The sequence below is a fragment of the Labrus bergylta genome, chromosome 7, assembly GCF_963930695.1.
Source record: "Labrus bergylta chromosome 7, fLabBer1.1, whole genome shotgun sequence".
NCBI lineage: Eukaryota > Metazoa > Chordata > Actinopteri > Labriformes > Labridae > Labrus > Labrus bergylta.
In genome coordinates, this window is record NC_089201.1 from 8,347,403 (window position 1) to 8,365,548 (window position 18,146).

The window sequence follows — 18,146 nt, forward strand, 5'->3', positions numbered from 1 at the left end:
TGCCTCATGGGAGATCCATTTCCACTTGGCTGGCTTCTGGTCAAGGCGAGAACTCTGTCAACCAAATGTCAGAGCTGAAGCCACTGAGTCACAACCTGGAGTCATCACTCTGAATCAATCACTGACTATCTCTTTTCTATCTGTGAGAGCCTTTAAAGACACTTCAAAATTGTAATGGCAGCCTGAAAAAAACACTGTCATGTGTGTCTGATCTCAACGGTCAAATCTAAATGTCAAATCGAGCAATTATGCTATGATGCTAATCCCTATATTTGGGTCCATTTGCAGATTACATAAAGCCTATTTCCAGGCTGGTGCACACAGCATCCTATCATCTCATCCTGCTGATCGGCCGTGTGTTTATTTACTAGTCAGTCCCCGCTCTCTGCGCCTCATCATTCTCCGGCAGGTCTCCCTCTGCCAGCACCAGCGACCATAAACCATCAGCAAGGCCGGAGCGATGTACGGCAGCCATATTTACAGCCCCGAAAGCAATTGGAGGTTAACAATGAGGCCTGGCTGCTGCGGTTTATGACCTGCAGTAAAATTGCCACTATGATTAAAATCTCCGTCAGGTGAAAGACAATGGTGCAGCCCTTTCTTTCAGAGCCTCCTGTGAATTATCTCCTCACGCCGGACCTGCCTTGTCCTCTTCTCGTCTCTGTGACCTCGTTTGCAGGCTTTACCTTGGCTAACTGGTCTTTCATAGCACACTGACTTAGTAATGTGTGGAAAAGTGCACAGTAAATGTTGGACAGCTTTTTGTTTGTGCGTGTGTGATGTATGATATTACTTTCAAAAATAGCAGACTATAATAGACCATTTTAAATAGATTGAGATGATTGATTTTTAATGTTTGTTTGCTTTTTTTCACTGAGGCTTTTTTGACTCTCAGACAACTTCTGTCACCTAAAAATTGCCACAGGATCAGATTCCGACAGGGTTTTGCTCTGTCCAACGACGTGCACCCTAACCCACTGCGTCCGTTTCTGAAGCGCAGCCATTTGCAGCTGGACTCAGGAATCACGAGATCACAGGAGAACTACAAGATCACATGTAAAAAAAAGACTTTAAAAAGAGGCTTTACTTCAGAGGTTTACTTGATGTTAATTTGGTGTGTGTTATTGCTACACTGATGTCAAATACAATCAGGAGTCCATACTTTGCGTTTTATTTAGAAATGTACCTGATGCTGTATGCGTTCCCTTGTCCGACTTCCTTCTATTTAGCTTGGCGCATGTTGGCATTGCGCGCCATTGAAAATAGACTTGGCGCGTATGTGGAGCGGAACGGGGCTTCTGGCACGCGCTGGAGATGGACCGCGCCCTTTGCAGTGGAAACAAGATGAGCATTGACTAGAGATGGTGCGATCAGCTTTGGAGTGCTCCAGCACATGGATCCTGTGCAATCTTCCAGTGACCCTTTTTTTCATACCAATCCTAAAACCAGCCATCACTTAGAACCTGCTTTCAACATGAAACAGAGTTGTTTCCATAGGATTGTTGCTTTTGATTGAATCCGATATTTCTTGTGCATTTTATGCTTCTTTATGTAGAACAGTGACCAGCAACTGTGCTTCACCTCTACGTGTGTGTTGGAGTCAATTCACAAGTTCCCTCCTTCTCCTTTGATTAACATTGGTTATATCACAACTCAGCTTAACAGCCTTTGTCTTAATTGATACTGGTTGAAAGACAAAAAAGGTTCAAATTAAGCTAAAATATAGTTTGTACGTTTCTTGAAAGAAAGGTGTAGTAAACTAAACATACTCCTAATATTTAAGAGATAACAGCCATATTAAGTGGAAACACCTGCAGAGTTACTTTGATTTTAGCAAGTTGCATTCCATCTATTAATAAAACATATCATGGTACCATCTCAGAGAATATGATACGGCATAGTATGTGCATGGCTTCAATGATGGGCCAGATGATTCCAATTTATTCTGTCATAATATTCAAGGTGTTGTGATTTTTTGAAATATTTATGACATGAAAGCAGAAAGCAGCAGCAACACATGGTTCAAAGGGAATGTAACCTTGCTGCTATTCAAAATGATTCCACCTTCGTCATGGTGAGACCTCAATGAAATACAGAAAAGAGAATGAAAGTGCCACAGCACGCACTTAACACTGACCATGAGGCGAGTTCAAGATCTTCAAATCTCGTTCCGCTGAGGTGAAGGATCCCCACATTTTAGTTTTGTATTGTTGAGTAGCATTTCTCTCGATATAAACGTCTTTCTAACACAAGTGACTGACAGGCAGAATGCTTTATTTCTTTTATCTTTAAATCAATGTCAATGATTTGATGCTTTATTAAATCTACTCTCATCTTTTTGCCTTTTGTCCTCCAGCCTTTTAATCTCCAATGAAACCCCTACTCTCTGTTGTCTTCATCGCCCATCATTCTTCTCTTCATCAGATTCATACACACACACACACACACACACACACACACAGAGAGACACACACAGAGACACACACAATTACCTATGAGGTAATGTGTATGAACCAAATGTCACAAGAACAAAACACCTTGCTCTATATAATCTTTGTATCAGACTGTCAGACAAAGTGGTAACCACCTGGAGATGCACACACACAAAACTTCACACTCACACTTCGTGAAATCTGCTGAAGGTTTCATGGCCAGAAAGATATTCCAGCCTTTCAAAAAAAAAAAAAAAACCCCCCCAAAAAAGTCGGTTCATTAAATTTTCAACCCTGACACACTGTCAACTATTTAAGCTGCTATTTCAGAGATTTGCAGCAGAGAAAGAAAGGTGCAGGGGCAAACACATGCTGCTCAGTCGCAGGCTTTCAGAGAGCCAGAGAGAAAATGTAATTACTCCTACTTCAAAACATCCTCTTCCTCATCTCCTCACCTATCTTTATGTCTGATTTTCTCTTGTTTTCTTGCTTCTTCTAGGGTCCTTCCTTTTAGTCTCTCCTCTATACTTTCACCTTCCCATGCAGTCTCTAATGTGCTCGGATTAACACGCCCTGTGTTTTCTGACTTTCTCCTTCCACCTGACGACAAGCTTAGGAAACCTTTAAAAGGCTTTCATGATCAGAACGTAGCATCCTCTTCTTTATTTTTGCACACCTCAAGGATGCCACTTCTCTCCTTCTTTCACCAGCACTTTCAGAGAATAAGCACGACGCTAGAAAGAGGCGAGTGCAGAAGCGAAAAAAAAAAAAAAAGGTTTTTTCAGGTCTTATAGAAGTCCTCATTTGATTCATTTTTAGCAGTTCACCCGTCTCTTTCCATCTGTGTGTTAGACAGTCCTTGTGTCGTCCTGCTCTAAGCCCCCGACTGCGTGTTTGTGCTGCTCAATTGCAATAAGGTCATTCTTTTTTCTTTTAGGCTGTCTATTAATTTTGAGTGCACACAGCCTTGGGGGCTTTTCTGTTTGTTTTCATCCGTGGCATTTTGGTTTCATTGTCTAAAATTTCTGAAAAGGCAGCTTTAGTGAGCTATTAGTGCAGCACATAACACCAGAGGAGCTTAACACAGAAGATGAAAACAATGGAGAAGGGCCTCTGTCCCCCTTACTGATATTAAAGCACATTAAACACACTAAATCCTCCTCCTCTCTCATCATCTCTTGCTCTTTATCTCTCTCTCTCTTTATCTCTCTCTCTCTCTCTCTCTCTCTCTCTCTCTCTCTCTCTCTCTCTAAAACTGGGGTCAGACTACCAAGGTTTTCAAATCAGGACCGTTGGTGTTTAAAATCGGGTTTCATCGTGCACATAAAGAGATTTTCTTCACATCATCTGAACTTGCAAGATTCAAAAATGATGGCACATCACACTGGATATGATTAAGATGATTATGTTAGGGTGTCACAATTAGGATTGAATATAGCAAAATGAATCAAATAGCTTTCAATAGCAGATTCAAAAGCAGAATCAACAATTCTAAGAATAGTTGTGCCTGGACCTCAGCCTGTATGCAGGAATACAACAAAAAGATTCAGCTTAAAGATGATTTAGCTTAGCTTACTAGTCAAATGCAACTCCATTATTGGAGACATGATTGTATTTAGGAGCCTGTTTTCTTATTTTTGCATATATACATGAATTAGTCTAGTGTGCATGTTAATATATATTCATTGGCAAAACTGTCAGCCCTTCATAAAATGCTTATACACAGAAATGCATCAAATCCTTGAAATCCATGCTCAGATAAATTGTGGATTTTGAGTTGTGACATCCCAAATGTTAGTAAATCAGTCTCAAGTCTATGTTCTGAGTCCTGTCTACACACACACACACACACACACACACACACACACACACACACACACACACACACACACACACACACACACACACACACACACACACACACCGTTGGCTATGAGGCCTGGACACACAGACATACAGCTCTGACCTTTGGTGCTGACATTTTCTAAGTGAGGCAGCGTTCTCAGTGGAGCAGCGCCACATCGACTGCAGGTGTCAATTATGTTGCTTTGGATTTCCTCGAGATGTTGCCGCTGAATGAGCAGGGATGTGAAACATAGTGTACACACATACAGACAGACACACACACACACACACACACACACTTGGAGGTCAAGCATTGCCAGAACAAAGAGCTGGTAAACGGGAAAGTAAAATATAGATGAAGAGTGATGCTGTGAGGAGGAGAGAGTATTGTGCTAGCTACAAAATAATAAATTATGGTGTTATAACCATAAATGTTGCTCAGTCTTTTACTCTGCTCATCATAAATCCAACAGAGCACCTTCTTCAGCGGGAAAATCCCATCTCACATCTTGTAATCGTGATGATTTAGAGCGTGTTTACTGTGTTAGTATAAACACAGTTCATCGAAGTGATCATAATTTGAGACTAACCAAACCTGTCACCAGTCTTTTAGCAACAAAACAAAAACAAATATAAATTTAAAGCAGTTCATAAAGGGCACGCCATTTAATTTGTGACACATTTAAGTGACTTCAGCAGAATCCTTTCGGAACATTTAGAGTTTCACTTCACAAGACTTACTCACCCCGAGAGCTGCTTTTCATTCGACTGCAACAGAGGAGAAGGCTAAACGCTATCAGGCAGGTTTAGACTTTAGAGGAGGGCCATTCAAAAAAAAAGAAGAAGAAGATCCCCCTTCATGACGCTTATCTCTGCGAGCACATTTCCTGAAGCCTTCACTTAAATCGATTTTGAAGACGACTGCATTATTTTTATTTTTTTTCTGGAATAAGATATATTGTCGTCTTCTCTTGGATGTAACCCCTCGGCTGGCCGACGTCCACACAGCGATATGGAAACTGTTGGGTTTTAAATTATTTGAAAGTGTGTGTCAGGAAACTCCTGCAGCCACAGCATATGTGTGTGTGTGTGTGTGTGTGTGTGTGTGTGTGTGTGTGTGTGTGTGTGTGTGTGTGTGTGTGTGTGTGTGTGTGTGTGTGTGTGTGTGTGTGGCCGAGTACAAACTGTACAGAATGAATTAAAATTATGTTGGGCTGCATATTTTCTGCCATACTGTCAGAACTGTCACTGATTCAGTTTAGCTGCACATAGGGTCAACACACGAGTGCTACCGCTGTTAGAAAACGACGTGAAACAAGTCATTAGAAATAGTCTTCTTTTAGAGATTTCTAATCAGGGCTTTATTGTTCGGTGTACCTTGATGGAAGCACAAAAAAAGGTACCAAAAGAAATAAGTATTGCCTGGATTGAAACGGTCCTTTCTGATTAATTTCACCACACTCCACAAACACCATCCTCTCAGTATTTCTCTTTATAGCCGTGCTTAATGATCCTCCTTAAGGTTAAAGATTTTATTATCAAAATACCAAAAACATAATCTGAAACATCCCATTAAATCTGTCTCCGTCCTTTGCTTTACAATGATATCCCAAAAGCAACACTGCAAGATATGTGATGAACATTTAATTACTGCAGATCGTCTGCCTTTGACAGCTCGGTTTTTTAGCACCTCAGGTAGTTTCACAGACACCTGAGCCTCAGGCGATGTGCCATTTTAAAGGCAGGCAGCCTGTCAACGTGAGTGGCAAGTGCTGGTGTGGAAACCCGGCTGACTGGGGTAGAGGAAGGAGGGAGTGATATTAAATTGCCTGCCTGAAGGCCAAACGATGAGCGAGGAATCTGGAGAGTATTAAAAGAGTCGTTTTTTGGTTTTTTTTGTACTCGACTTAATCAGACAAAAAACAATGTGATAAAATGTATGTAAGAAGAGCGAGATAAAGGGTTTACAGCTCAGGATTAGAGTGTTTTTGACTGCTCAATGCCATTTCTCTGACACAACAGGAGATGGGTTGTGATAAATGATAGTTTTTAAATCCAAAACTGTTGTCCTGAAGAGACTGGATAGCAGAAATTAAGCAGATTTGTAGAAAAGCAACATTTTCTGACTGTAGAGGACCATTAATTCCAACTAAATCTTTCTTTTTAACAGACGTTCGGATCAGACATTCAGTCGTTGGGACTGCTTATCGGAGGCAACGGAAGATAGTCGGAGCTAATGGGCTCTGCAGGTCCTGCAGTGCTGGGAAATTACATGGGTCCAAAGTTGCTGTACTTAACCCTTAAATCCACCCACTGTCAGGGGAAATAAGACTTAAAGTGTCAGACTGTCCAAGTGGTTTATCTGCTGCATGTACCAAAGTGCTAATGATCTGTGGCGGTGGTCCAAACGCTGTCTCGTGTTGGCCTGTAGGATTTCATTCAGGCTAATTTCACATCCCTCAGCATGAAAAGTACCGCAGCGGTTTCTGCTTGAGGGGGAGGTTAGATAGCGTGATGTATTCAGATGTATTTTGATTAGGATTCCTTGCAGTGGGTGGGGTCACGAGGCTGAACTGAAGAGGAGTTTTTAATGAGGAAACTTTCCAAAACGTTCAAATCTGAAGACGGGTTTTTTAATGTTTTGAATATTTCATATAACCTGTTTCTTGTATTGTACTTTTTTTCCATTACAGAATTTTCACACACACACACACACACACACACACACACACACACACACACACACACACACACACACACACACACACACACACACACACACGGCTGCTTACTCAGAAGGACGTGGGCGTGCGGGCTGCGTGTGTTTAGGTCGGCGTCATCACTGTAAAATTCAGAAAAGAAAGAAAACGTAAGACTCACTGCAGCCTCGTCCTCCCTGCTGTCGCTGGTGTCCTCATTCTTGTGGTGTCCCGCCGAGGAGCGAACGTCCCTCTTGCGGCTGGCGTCCGTCCCCTCCGTCTGTCTTTCTCCATCTGGGGCCAAGGTGAAAACACGGACGACAGGTCAGACAGCCAGCCAGGCACCATTATCATCATCATCGCTGTCATCATCCTCATCTACATTTTAAATCACCATCATTAATGGCTTCATTGTCTCACAGATCTCTACAACCATCATCATCATGGATAGTATAATTAGAGTTATGAATATCATCACGGTCAACAGTGATCTTGACCTATTACTCATATGTCTCGCTGTTGAGTAAAGTAAAGTTGAAAAATGTAATTGAAAAAGCAAAAGGAGGAGAACAGAAACCAGTCCTGAGGGGAAATGTGACAGGTGGAGATGAGGGGATAAAAAAGGGAGTCAAAAAAAAGAGTACGAGATAAGGAAATGGAGAGGCATAAAGAATAGCTTTTCTTGCTACAAAGTGGCGCTGTTAGGGTGCTGTCATGCCACAGATGGATTATGGGAGTTTTGCTGCACAATGATGACAGTTGCCTTGGCTTGGAGAGAGAGAGCAACCGGAATTTAAATCCACTCATTACGACGTGTTTGTGTGTGCCAGTGTGTGTTTTTTGTGTGCCTGCCACAGAGCATATGGTCAAAATTGCCACCTCTCTTTGCTGCCAGCAAAATGCATGCACGTACACACACAGACAGACACACACACACACACACACACACACACACACACACACACACACACACACACACACACATACAGTCATGGAGGATCAATTCAATACGGAGCGGTAACAGGATATTCTACACTTTATGAGAGCCTGGTTATTTGGAGTTACAAGGAGCAAACAGAGATTCACATGGTTTCTTATGAGAGTTTCCACCTCGACGAGGAGTTCATATAAAAAGGGAATCCATACTCTATTCACATCAAGCTCATTTTATTTGTGCTGCACGGCATTCATCCTATTTCCCCTTCACCAATGCACAACATTGCTGCTTCTCAGATGGGCCGCCATAAAAAGTGCCGTCTGTGCCATTGACTCCCCCATAAAAAGCAGGAGGAGGGGGACTTTGTGGTGTCCCAAATGCATTACAGTGAAAGTGGTTCATTACTGTCTGCTGAGCAGGGGTAGTTGTAGAGTACACACACAGAAGGGCGTGCGTGCCGCGCTCACACACACACACACCCACACACACACACACACAAAAGGGGATGGATTGTGATTAAAAGACAGAATGGGGAGAACAGGCAGCTATAAAGCATAATGAGCGCTAATGGTTTTCCAATATGTCCCCTTTACAATGAGTGTGAGTGGGCTGAATTAGACAGGGCAAGGGGGGAGGAGGTGTGTGTGTGTATATGTGTGTGTTTGTGTGTCATGTGTGTGTGTGTGTGTGTGTGTGTGCGTGCGTGCATGTGCGGTTGAGCAGTGGGGATATTGATGCAGTCAAGGAGAAGAGAGAACATGCATGTAAAGAGACAGAGAGGAGCAGACAGTGGAGAACTGAAGAAAAACAACGTCAAAAACACACACATTAAGATTCAAGTGAGGCAAAAGGGAAAAAAAAGTTTCTCCTGTACATATTGTTCTGCATCTCATAAAAAATCTCCAGCAAACATAATCTCTGTCTATGATTTCTTTTGTTTTCTATTTGTTTGGAAATCATCTCGCCTGTCTCCCGCCATTCCCTGAGCAATTTCCCTGATTCCAGACAACTACATTAAAACACTGCTTTGATCTGAAAAAACTCCTTTTGTTGAATAAATAAAACAGGAAAGACAAATTACGACGCTAGAAATGCATTGCCTTCTAAACTGTATTTCCACCTCTCTCTTTGGCAAGAGTTCATTTTGTGTTTGATGTTTTTTTTCTGGGGCTTGTTCACTCAGGGGAAAGTGCACTGAAAAGGTCACTGCAACCCAAATAAGAAAAAAGAACAAAAGAAAAAAGAAAAAGAATCAGATATAAGTCGTGGAGGCTTTCAGTCAGTGCCATTTTCATTGTCCAGAGAGCCGCAAGAATTGTGCTTTGAAAACCTCGGTCCAGCTCGCCATGCAGCGTCTAAGTACAGCCTGCGGGGTCTATCAGAGCTCCCTCAGATCAAAGAGCAAACACCAAAGAGTAGAAGTGCTCAACTTCGTCTCACTTCAAGCCTGACTTTCCTGCCATTGTTGAGCCAAAAAGCAGGACACTTCAACTTCTCATTTTTTGATCTTAGTGTAGGACTTAAATGCCCTTTGTTGAAGTAAAAAAATAGAAATTCTTCAGCACATGTACCTGTGTAAAAATAATCTGTGTATATTTACTGTAGTTATAAACATCCTGTACATGTACTTGTTTCATCTTTGGGGTGGGACAAAACATTGATACAGCAACATATCGTTGTCCTGAGTCATGTGATACAATAATCATATCACTGGTGCCAATTCCCATGTTTTCATTGAAGCTACTTCATGTCTTCTTCATAAAAGATAAAGAATAAGAATCAGACAGCAGGATGTCAGACAGGGCTGAAAGACGTTATTACAGTGAATAAACACATTAATCCTGCACTTTACCTTTTTAGGGGCATTTCACATTCTGCAGTTTATCAGATATCATGATGTATCGTTGTATTACTGTCCTGCAATTAGTTTATTAAGGCAGAACGGCTGTATTGGAATATAAGTGTTGTCATGGGCCACATGTATCGTATAAAAAAAGAGTATGTTGTATCACATTGCATCATATCACGAGCAGTGTTTGGGTGTAACGTATTGAAAACTATAAAAAGTTATCCATTAGAGTACTCAGATTACTTTTTTTGTAGTGCTGAGTCACATAAGGCGTTAGTTCTGCAAGGAAAATAATCCGTCAATAGTTACCTTTTTTCATTAAAAAAAGGATTCCTTTCTCTTTTCCTATTATTCCTATTGTCCTTTTCCTATTGTCGCCTCAAAGAAAAGAAAAGAAACATCTGCAGTTGTTGTTATTCTTACTCTGGGCCGGTAGCTGCAAATGAGCAGAAGGTCAGCCTTCAGATGTGTCAACGCCAGGCCTAGCTAGGTAATTTAGCACATTTGAGAGGGCAGCTTATACTTTGTGGAAATATTCTTATTATTCTAACTTTTGTTATATGCTGTCTTTTCTCAGTGGGTAACACAGTAACAAGTTATGTTTTGATTGCATTAACTTGTAATGTAACAAGTTACTTTTTAAATGTACATTACCCAACACTGATCATAAGTTACCCTAAGACTCCTGTTCCTGTAAAAGATCAAAGATATGAAACTTTGATTGGCATACAAAAATTGCCCCAATGGAAATGAATAGCACATTCATTTCCGAGTATTTGTGCCTCATCCTTTGTTTTCATTGCTGTTTAGTTCTGATATATGTCTGAGTAAACACTGTGTGAGTCACTGCATGAGTCAACCAGCAGCTCATCCCCCCTCAACCGTTTATCTGAGGCTATAATGAGCCAGCAATGCACCAGGGAGCGAGGTGAGCCCACCCTGTGCCTCGCCTCATTTATGCAAGTGTTCACCTCGCCTCAAAAATGCATGAGCACACAGAACACTAATGTTTATATACTGTTACTGCTGCACGGCGCATAGAGTGTATGCATGTAACGGCTACGATCTCCGTGCACGTAATTAAACGGCTGCATTACGTTTTCTGTTTGCCAGTATGTTGTTCTCCGCTCTTTTGTTGACATTGTGATTCCGTTGAACTTTACGTATAACATTAATATAAAGGCATATATTCTCATTATAACATTGTATAGCGGACTCTGTTCGAGAGTAGATAATCAAAATTACTTTGCCATAAAACTCTAAATTGTAAGAGAATATTAACACCACAATGAGTTTAACAGAAAAGTTATCATACAGAAAAACATCAGCCAGACGACAGAAAGACGAACTTTAGGAGGCAAACTCCTTCAAAAATATTCACTGTCAAATTATTTTTTATTTTCTTCTAGAGCCTCAAGCTTTGTCTTTTGAAGTAAGAGGAGAAGTAATGTTGACTGAACCTCTTTCCTGAGAAAATCAGGTTTAAAGGACTGACAGAAGCCCCTGCTCTCTCACGATGCCTAAAAGAAACTAACTTATCAAATGAGGGAACAACTTTCTGCTACTATCTATATCACCATCTAGTTAGAATTGGTGCTGCATTCACAAAGTGTCTTTTAATGGATAAATGTTGGTTTGGTAATTCAAAAACAGTCCCACAAGGAGAGAGAGAGATAATGAGAACGTCAAAGTGCTGTGTGTGCGTTTCTATGTTTTCATCTGTATGAGTGGACAGAATGTCTGGTCCTTACCACTCCTACAAGATGTGTTTGGTAATGTGTGTAAGTTTTTGAGTGTGTTTCATGACTAAATTCATGCATGTATGTGTAGAAAAGGAATATTTGCTGCTTGTCAGATAGAAAGTTGTGACTTTCAGCAGGAATGAGTCATAAATATATAGTTCTCTGCTGGAGTGGAAGTAGAGGTTGGTTGTAGGGCTGCTGGATTTATGGCAAAAATAACGATCATGATTATTTTTAATTGATAATTGAGATCACAATGATTAAATACGATCACTCATAGCAAACATTTGTTTCATAAATGTTGTTTCATGTATGATAAGTGCAGAGGTTAAATAATAGATAATAATGAATAAATAGAAATTAAATATGTATTTGAAGTTGTGGTGGTGTTCTCCTTGTGGCCAAAATATAATAACAAACACTTTAAACATTTACCTCACATGACAAAATGAGCACAACACAGCATGTGGCACAGTAATTGTTTCATCTCAATTATCTTGTTTTCATGATTGTGAAGTGAAGCCAAACTTGTAATTAAGTTGAAAGTAATTGTCCAGGCCTAGTTTGTTGAACAAATCAAATGGTGCTGTGGTGGTGAAACAGCCATACTGTCACCAGCACACATTTAAAAAAAAGCAGAAGAAAAGGGGAATAGGAGAACAATGCACCGAAGGATTGGCTTCACACACACACACACGTGATGAGTCAGGAGTCAGTCCCAGTCCCTGGACTGTGGCGGACTTCCTCTCGCCTCAGCGTGCGCTCTAATGAAGTAATGAGGAGCAGAATGGCAGGTTAATGGAAGCCAATCGTCTACGAGTTCCGCCACCAGCAGGAGAACAGGCGGAATACTAATCGAGCAGTAGCCTTCCTCTCTTATGTTCGGCCTAATCAGTTCACATCCCCTGGTCCTAAAACTGCAGCAGTATGCATTCACTGTGTTGATAAGAGGGTAAAACTTCAGTAACCTCCAGAGGACAGAAGCGGGGATTGTTTTTTCTTCTGAGTATTTAGACGATAAAGTCTGCAACAGAAGATATTAAGAATATAGTTTTATCCAAGGTTGATGTGTAATCCGTAGATTGAGACAAGGATTCAGGGGAAACTTTCTCCAGCTTCCTCTACTTTTGAAAAATGAGTTCACCTTGCCTGCGCTGCCCTTTTAAAACTAATGATATTCTAAACTCTATAGCTTTCAGCCAACTGCAGCTGTCACATCTCTGCTGTATGTGAGCCAATTTATATGTATGCAAGTGTATTTCAGTGTGTGCGCGCAAGCTTAAGAGTACATGCATTTGTGTGTGCGAGCTGCATCTCTGTGTCTCGTTTTATCTTTGAACAAGAGCGACAACAACCACAGGGTTTCAATGCAAGGCGCTGCTCAGCTGTATGTTAAGTGATGGACAGCGTGGTGATACAGCAGAATGCTAATCACTGAATCAAAGAATAAAATGCATCAGGAGCTAAGAAAAGAACCACGAAGGGCAGTGAGGAGAGAAACGAGGAGAAGACAAAACCATATACAGGAAATAAAAAAGTGTTGAAGTGAATAGAGGAGTTTTGTTAAAATGTAGCCTAGAGCCTTTACATAGTACATAATAATAACATGATCTTTCTAATAGCCCCTCTGGTACACACAGCAGCTCACAGTAGTTACAGCCACAGTCATTATCACATTCTATTTGCCCATATGATCCCAAGAGTGTGGTCTCCACACCTCATGTAATGCTAATGCAGGACTGATAATAAAACAGACATGAGCTTCATGCTTTGCTTCGTGGTCACAGAAACACATGTCTAATGAAATCAATTTGTTTTTTGGGTTAACATTCAAAGTGCACATCTCCAGGGCTTTTTGTTATTGATTGGGTTATTTCACATTATGTTTCAAATATAGAATGGTGAAGAATTTCCATAGAGCCTTTTTGTATCTTAAAAACAGTCCAGAATTAAAAGATTTTATCAAAATTAAATGAACAGAAAAGGCCAGAAAATTCTTACATTCTTTTTTCTTTCTATTTTTGGTATCAGGTATCAGTAAAATACCAGAGTCCATGCATTGATCGGTTAGCATCATTTCCACCAAACTATTGACTTTCTTCTTTTCCAAAGCATTAGCCCAACACAGTTAGTTAGTTATACAATATATATATATATATATATATATACTGCCACAAGTATACTGCTTTAGAACAACACAGAACTTGTTCGAGCTAAATTATTATGTGTTGATTGCAAACATCAAAGGCACAGTGCTAGCAAAGATTGTAGCATTCAAGCTAGCTAATGTCAGCAACCAGTTTCCCAATTACATTTCATACAATAAAGTATTTCTGATGTTAAAAACAAGCTTTCTCCAATGTGAGTTGGTCACATTGTAAAGCTACTGCTAACATTAGCTTAACTGTTTTGGAGGTGCTTAGCTTGATTCCTTTAATGAACTAAGCCAGGCGACAAAATAACCGTATGTATCATCCAAACCATACAGAGTTAGTAGTTAAAAATGTATTATGATTTTCTTTTTCAGCAGTATAGACCAGAACTTGAGTTATAGGTATTGACACAGGAACAAATGACATCCACTAAATGACATCCACTAAATAGTGATAAATCTGAGTGTCTCTTATAGCTAGCTTTAGCTTCATCTGACTGCAACACAATGGTCTGAAAGTGTGCCAATTGTGCCCAGGCCCCCATCAAATAGGTGCAATGTACACATGCTGAGTGAGAAAGCATTGCTCTAGTACATGACAAGTGTTTTAAACTATTGCAATTGTGAAGGTTCATATATTGTGGTACAATACAAATGCATTCTTATTGCAGTGGTTCTACCTGAATTAATACCTAAATGCTATTTAAGTACCCTTAGGGTTTATCTGATTGAGTGCCAGAGATTTTAAAGAAGCTCATTCCTGCCTGAAGGTAGCTTTGTGACAAAGGGTTACTGGGCAGTAACAACACTTTAGAAGACTCTGGCATTTAAATGAAGCTCAACAACATGTGGTATCATGGGGCCTAATTTGTGCAGAAAATACACCCACACAGTAACAGCTCACGTCTGTCTTTGACACAAGGCAGGACTGATGGATGACTTCATGCTTTTTACCTCCAATTCTCTCTGCTGTTAACACAACACAACCAGAGTCTAGATTTGTTAGACTGAGGTGAAGAATTTTCACACTTTGATATTAAAAGTTTGATGACCATATGACCTCTGCAGCTTTATATTTTCTGAAAAAAAAACTGACCCCAGTATGCACTTCTGTTGTTGCTGCTTCAAGGTTTGTTACATTGAATTCAGACATGCTCTTCTGCTAAGTATAGTTGTACTGAGCTGTTGAATATTGTCGCCCTCCTGTTAGCCATCTGCCCCCCCGACCTTCCTCACTCTCCAAGGTGTATTTTTTCCAGCATAAGTGCGGCCAGCTTCACATTTTCTTTTTCTATATAACACTAAATCCCTGGAGGCAAGCTCTTTTTGAAGTGCTGGAACATCAACAACCTCTGGCAGCTGCAGAAATCCTACTTCACTTAAAGATGCTTGTTCTGATGTGTGGTACAGTATAACAGCACAATTAGTCTCTTTACCTTGCCCTTATACTGTACTCAGCTGTTGTTTAGAGAAATTGGCTATTAGCATATGTGACGGGTTTACCCAGAATTTAAGATGCACCAAAACTACCCTCTGTCTTCACCTAAGAAAGAATTACAGATACTCATTTAAAAGAATCTGGTAAAAGCAGGAGTATTGATTTAACTTCTTCACTGTAGTAAAAGTGAAAAAGCAGCTCGGATTTTTCCTCACAGTATATAAGTGCACTTAAAAGCCAAAAAATAAAATACATGATGTGGAAAAAACAATAGCACTCTGAAGGACATTGCTACCTCTACATTGCTGCTCTGTTTCTCTGTAAATATACCTGAATCTTAGCCCTATTCAGACTGCCGTTTCAAACCACGATATGTACGCTCCTGTGACGTTTCTCCTTCAATCTGAATGTCACTGAGGCGTAAGGGGCGGGACGAAGTGATCCCACCTCTGTACCGTCTTTGGAGGTAGTAACAGAGGTGTTACAGAGGCGTGACGGTTTGAGTAGAGCCAGATGGGCGTGCGTAGCGCTGTGTGTTTTTGCATGTCCGACTATGTGTCTATATGGAGCTCCCACTGTCCCGTGCTTCTGAAACCCTGAAACGCAATGTAAATTCAGAGACTGAGAGACCAATATTACGCCATCCTGGAACCAATATGAATGTATTGTTAAACTTCATTATCCTCCTAATCTGAATTTAAATAACAAAACAATATACTCTGAAATACATTGAGATTCAATATGTGAATCAGTGTAACTGGAAATGTCTTGCTGCTCTCGATCTGCTCTGACAGCATCAACAATGTTCAGTGTTTCCCCTAGGTTTACAGCTTTTGGGGGGGGGGGGGCACACGCCGACACGCCGACGCAAACACTTGAAGGAATCTTGGTGTTCATGTGTTACTTTTAATGACAGATGTCCTTTTCTATCGGAAAGGGATCCTTAAATTACTTATTTCCCTGATTTCTGACTGTATCCACTATCCTATTTCTACAATAAAGGCACAAAAAGCACAAAAACAAAACAAAAAAACAAAAAAACTAAGAATGCTTTAAAAAATGGTAGAGTTAATAGTTTATTTTCATCAATTAACAAAATGCTGTGAATGAACAGAAGAGAAATCTAAATCAAATCAATAGTTGGTGTGACCACCCTTTGCCTTCAAGACAGCATCAATTCTTCTAGGTACACTTGCATACAGTTTTTGAAGGAACTCGGCTGGTAGGTTGTTCCAAACACCTTGGAGAACTAACCACAGATCTTCTGTGGATGTAGGCTTCCTCAAATCCTTCTGTCTCTTCGTGTAATCCCAGACACACTCGATGATGTTGAGATCAGAGCTCTGTGGGGGCCATGCCATCACTTCCAGGACTTCTTTACGATGAAGACAGTTCTTAATGACCTTGGCTGTATGTTTGGGGTCGTTGTCCTGCTGCAGAATAAATTTGGGGCCAATTATACGCCTCCCTGATGGTATTGCATGATGGATAAGTATCTGGCTGTATTTCTCAGCATTGAGGATACCATTAATCCTGACCAAATCTCCTACTCCATTTGCAGAAATGCAGCCCCAAACTTGCAAGGAACCTCCACCATGCTTCACTGTTGCCTGCAGACACTCATTATTGTACCGCTCTCCAGCCCTTTGACGAACAAACTGCCTTCTGCTACAGCCAAATATTTCAAATTTTGACTCATCAGTCCAGAGCACCTGCTGCCATTTTTCTGCACTCCAGTTCCTATGTTTTCGTGCATAGTTGAGCCACTTGGCCTTGTTCCCATGTCAGCGGTATGGCTTTTTGGCTGCAACTCTTCCATGAAGACCACTTCTGGCCAGACTTCTCCGGACAGTAGATGGGTGTACCTGGGTCCCACTGGTTTCTGCCAGTTCAGAGCTGATGGCACTGCTGGGCATCTTCCGATTTTGAAGGGAAATAAGCTTGATGTGCTTTATATCTGCTGCACTAAGTTTTCTTGGCCAACCACTGCGTCTACGATCCTCAACGTTGCTCGTTTCGTTGTGCTTTTTCAAAAGAGCTTGAACAGCACATCTTGAAACACCAGTCTGCTTTGAAATATTTGTCTGGGAGAGACCTTGCTGATGCAGTATAACTACCCTGTGTCTTGTTGCTGTGCTCAGTCTTGCCATAGTGTATGACCTGTGACATGAAACTGTCTTCCACAACCTCACCTTGGTAGCAGAGTTTGGCTGTTCCTCACCCAGTTTTAAGCCTCCTAGACAGCTGTTTCTGTTTCAGTTAATGACTGTGTTTCAACCTACATGTGACATTGATGAGCATTAGCACCTGTTTGGTATAATTGGTTGATCATACACCTGACTACAATCCTACAAAATCCCTGACTTTTTGCAAGTGTACCTATAAGAATTGATGCTGGTTTGAAGGCAAAGGGTAGTAACATCAAATATTGATGTGATTTAGATTTTTCTTTTGTTCGCTGACTTTGCATTTTGTAAATTGATAAAAATAAACAATCATTATTTATATTTTTGAAAGCATTCTTAGTTTACAGCATTTTTTCACACCTGCCTAAAACTTTTGCACAGTACTGTGTGTGTGTGTATGTATGTGTGTATATATATAGATATACACACACACACACACACACACACACACACACACACACACACACACACACACACACACACACACAAACAGCCCCCCTAATATAATGGTAGGGGAAACACTGATGTTTATTGGCCTCTTCATTTACATCTATTTTGCGACAAGTTCTCCCAGTTGGTCACACACATCACATTTAACTAGAAGTATTTGTTATGCTGTGTCATGATTTCAACATTGTTTCCATAACGTTACATTTATCATGCGAGACATACGCTAATGAACACCCAATGCCCCATCTATCCGGGTTGAAATGGGTATTGATGTTGCAAAATATTACACAAATGTGAAAAAAACAGAAAATGGTCAATAATTCCTCTGAAACACATTAAAGCTTGATGGAAAGTTTCTATTTTTAGATGTTAGAAGTAGGAAATAGAGATGGCTCTGTTTAAATAAAGAGGTAGAC

General features: G+C 40.6%; 1 protein-coding gene across 1 annotated transcript in view; it reads right to left on the minus strand.

The window, feature by feature from the left end:
- Nucleotides 1–18,146, minus strand: part of b4galnt4a (beta-1,4-N-acetyl-galactosaminyl transferase 4a) — a 158,513-nt gene that overhangs the window by 95,102 nt on the left and 45,265 nt on the right. Inside the window, exon 2 of the mRNA XM_020641850.2 lies at nucleotides 7,158–7,270. Coding sequence (XP_020497506.2) covers nucleotides 7,158–7,270 — 113 coding nt within the window. The remainder of the gene's footprint in view (nucleotides 1–7,157; nucleotides 7,271–18,146) is intronic.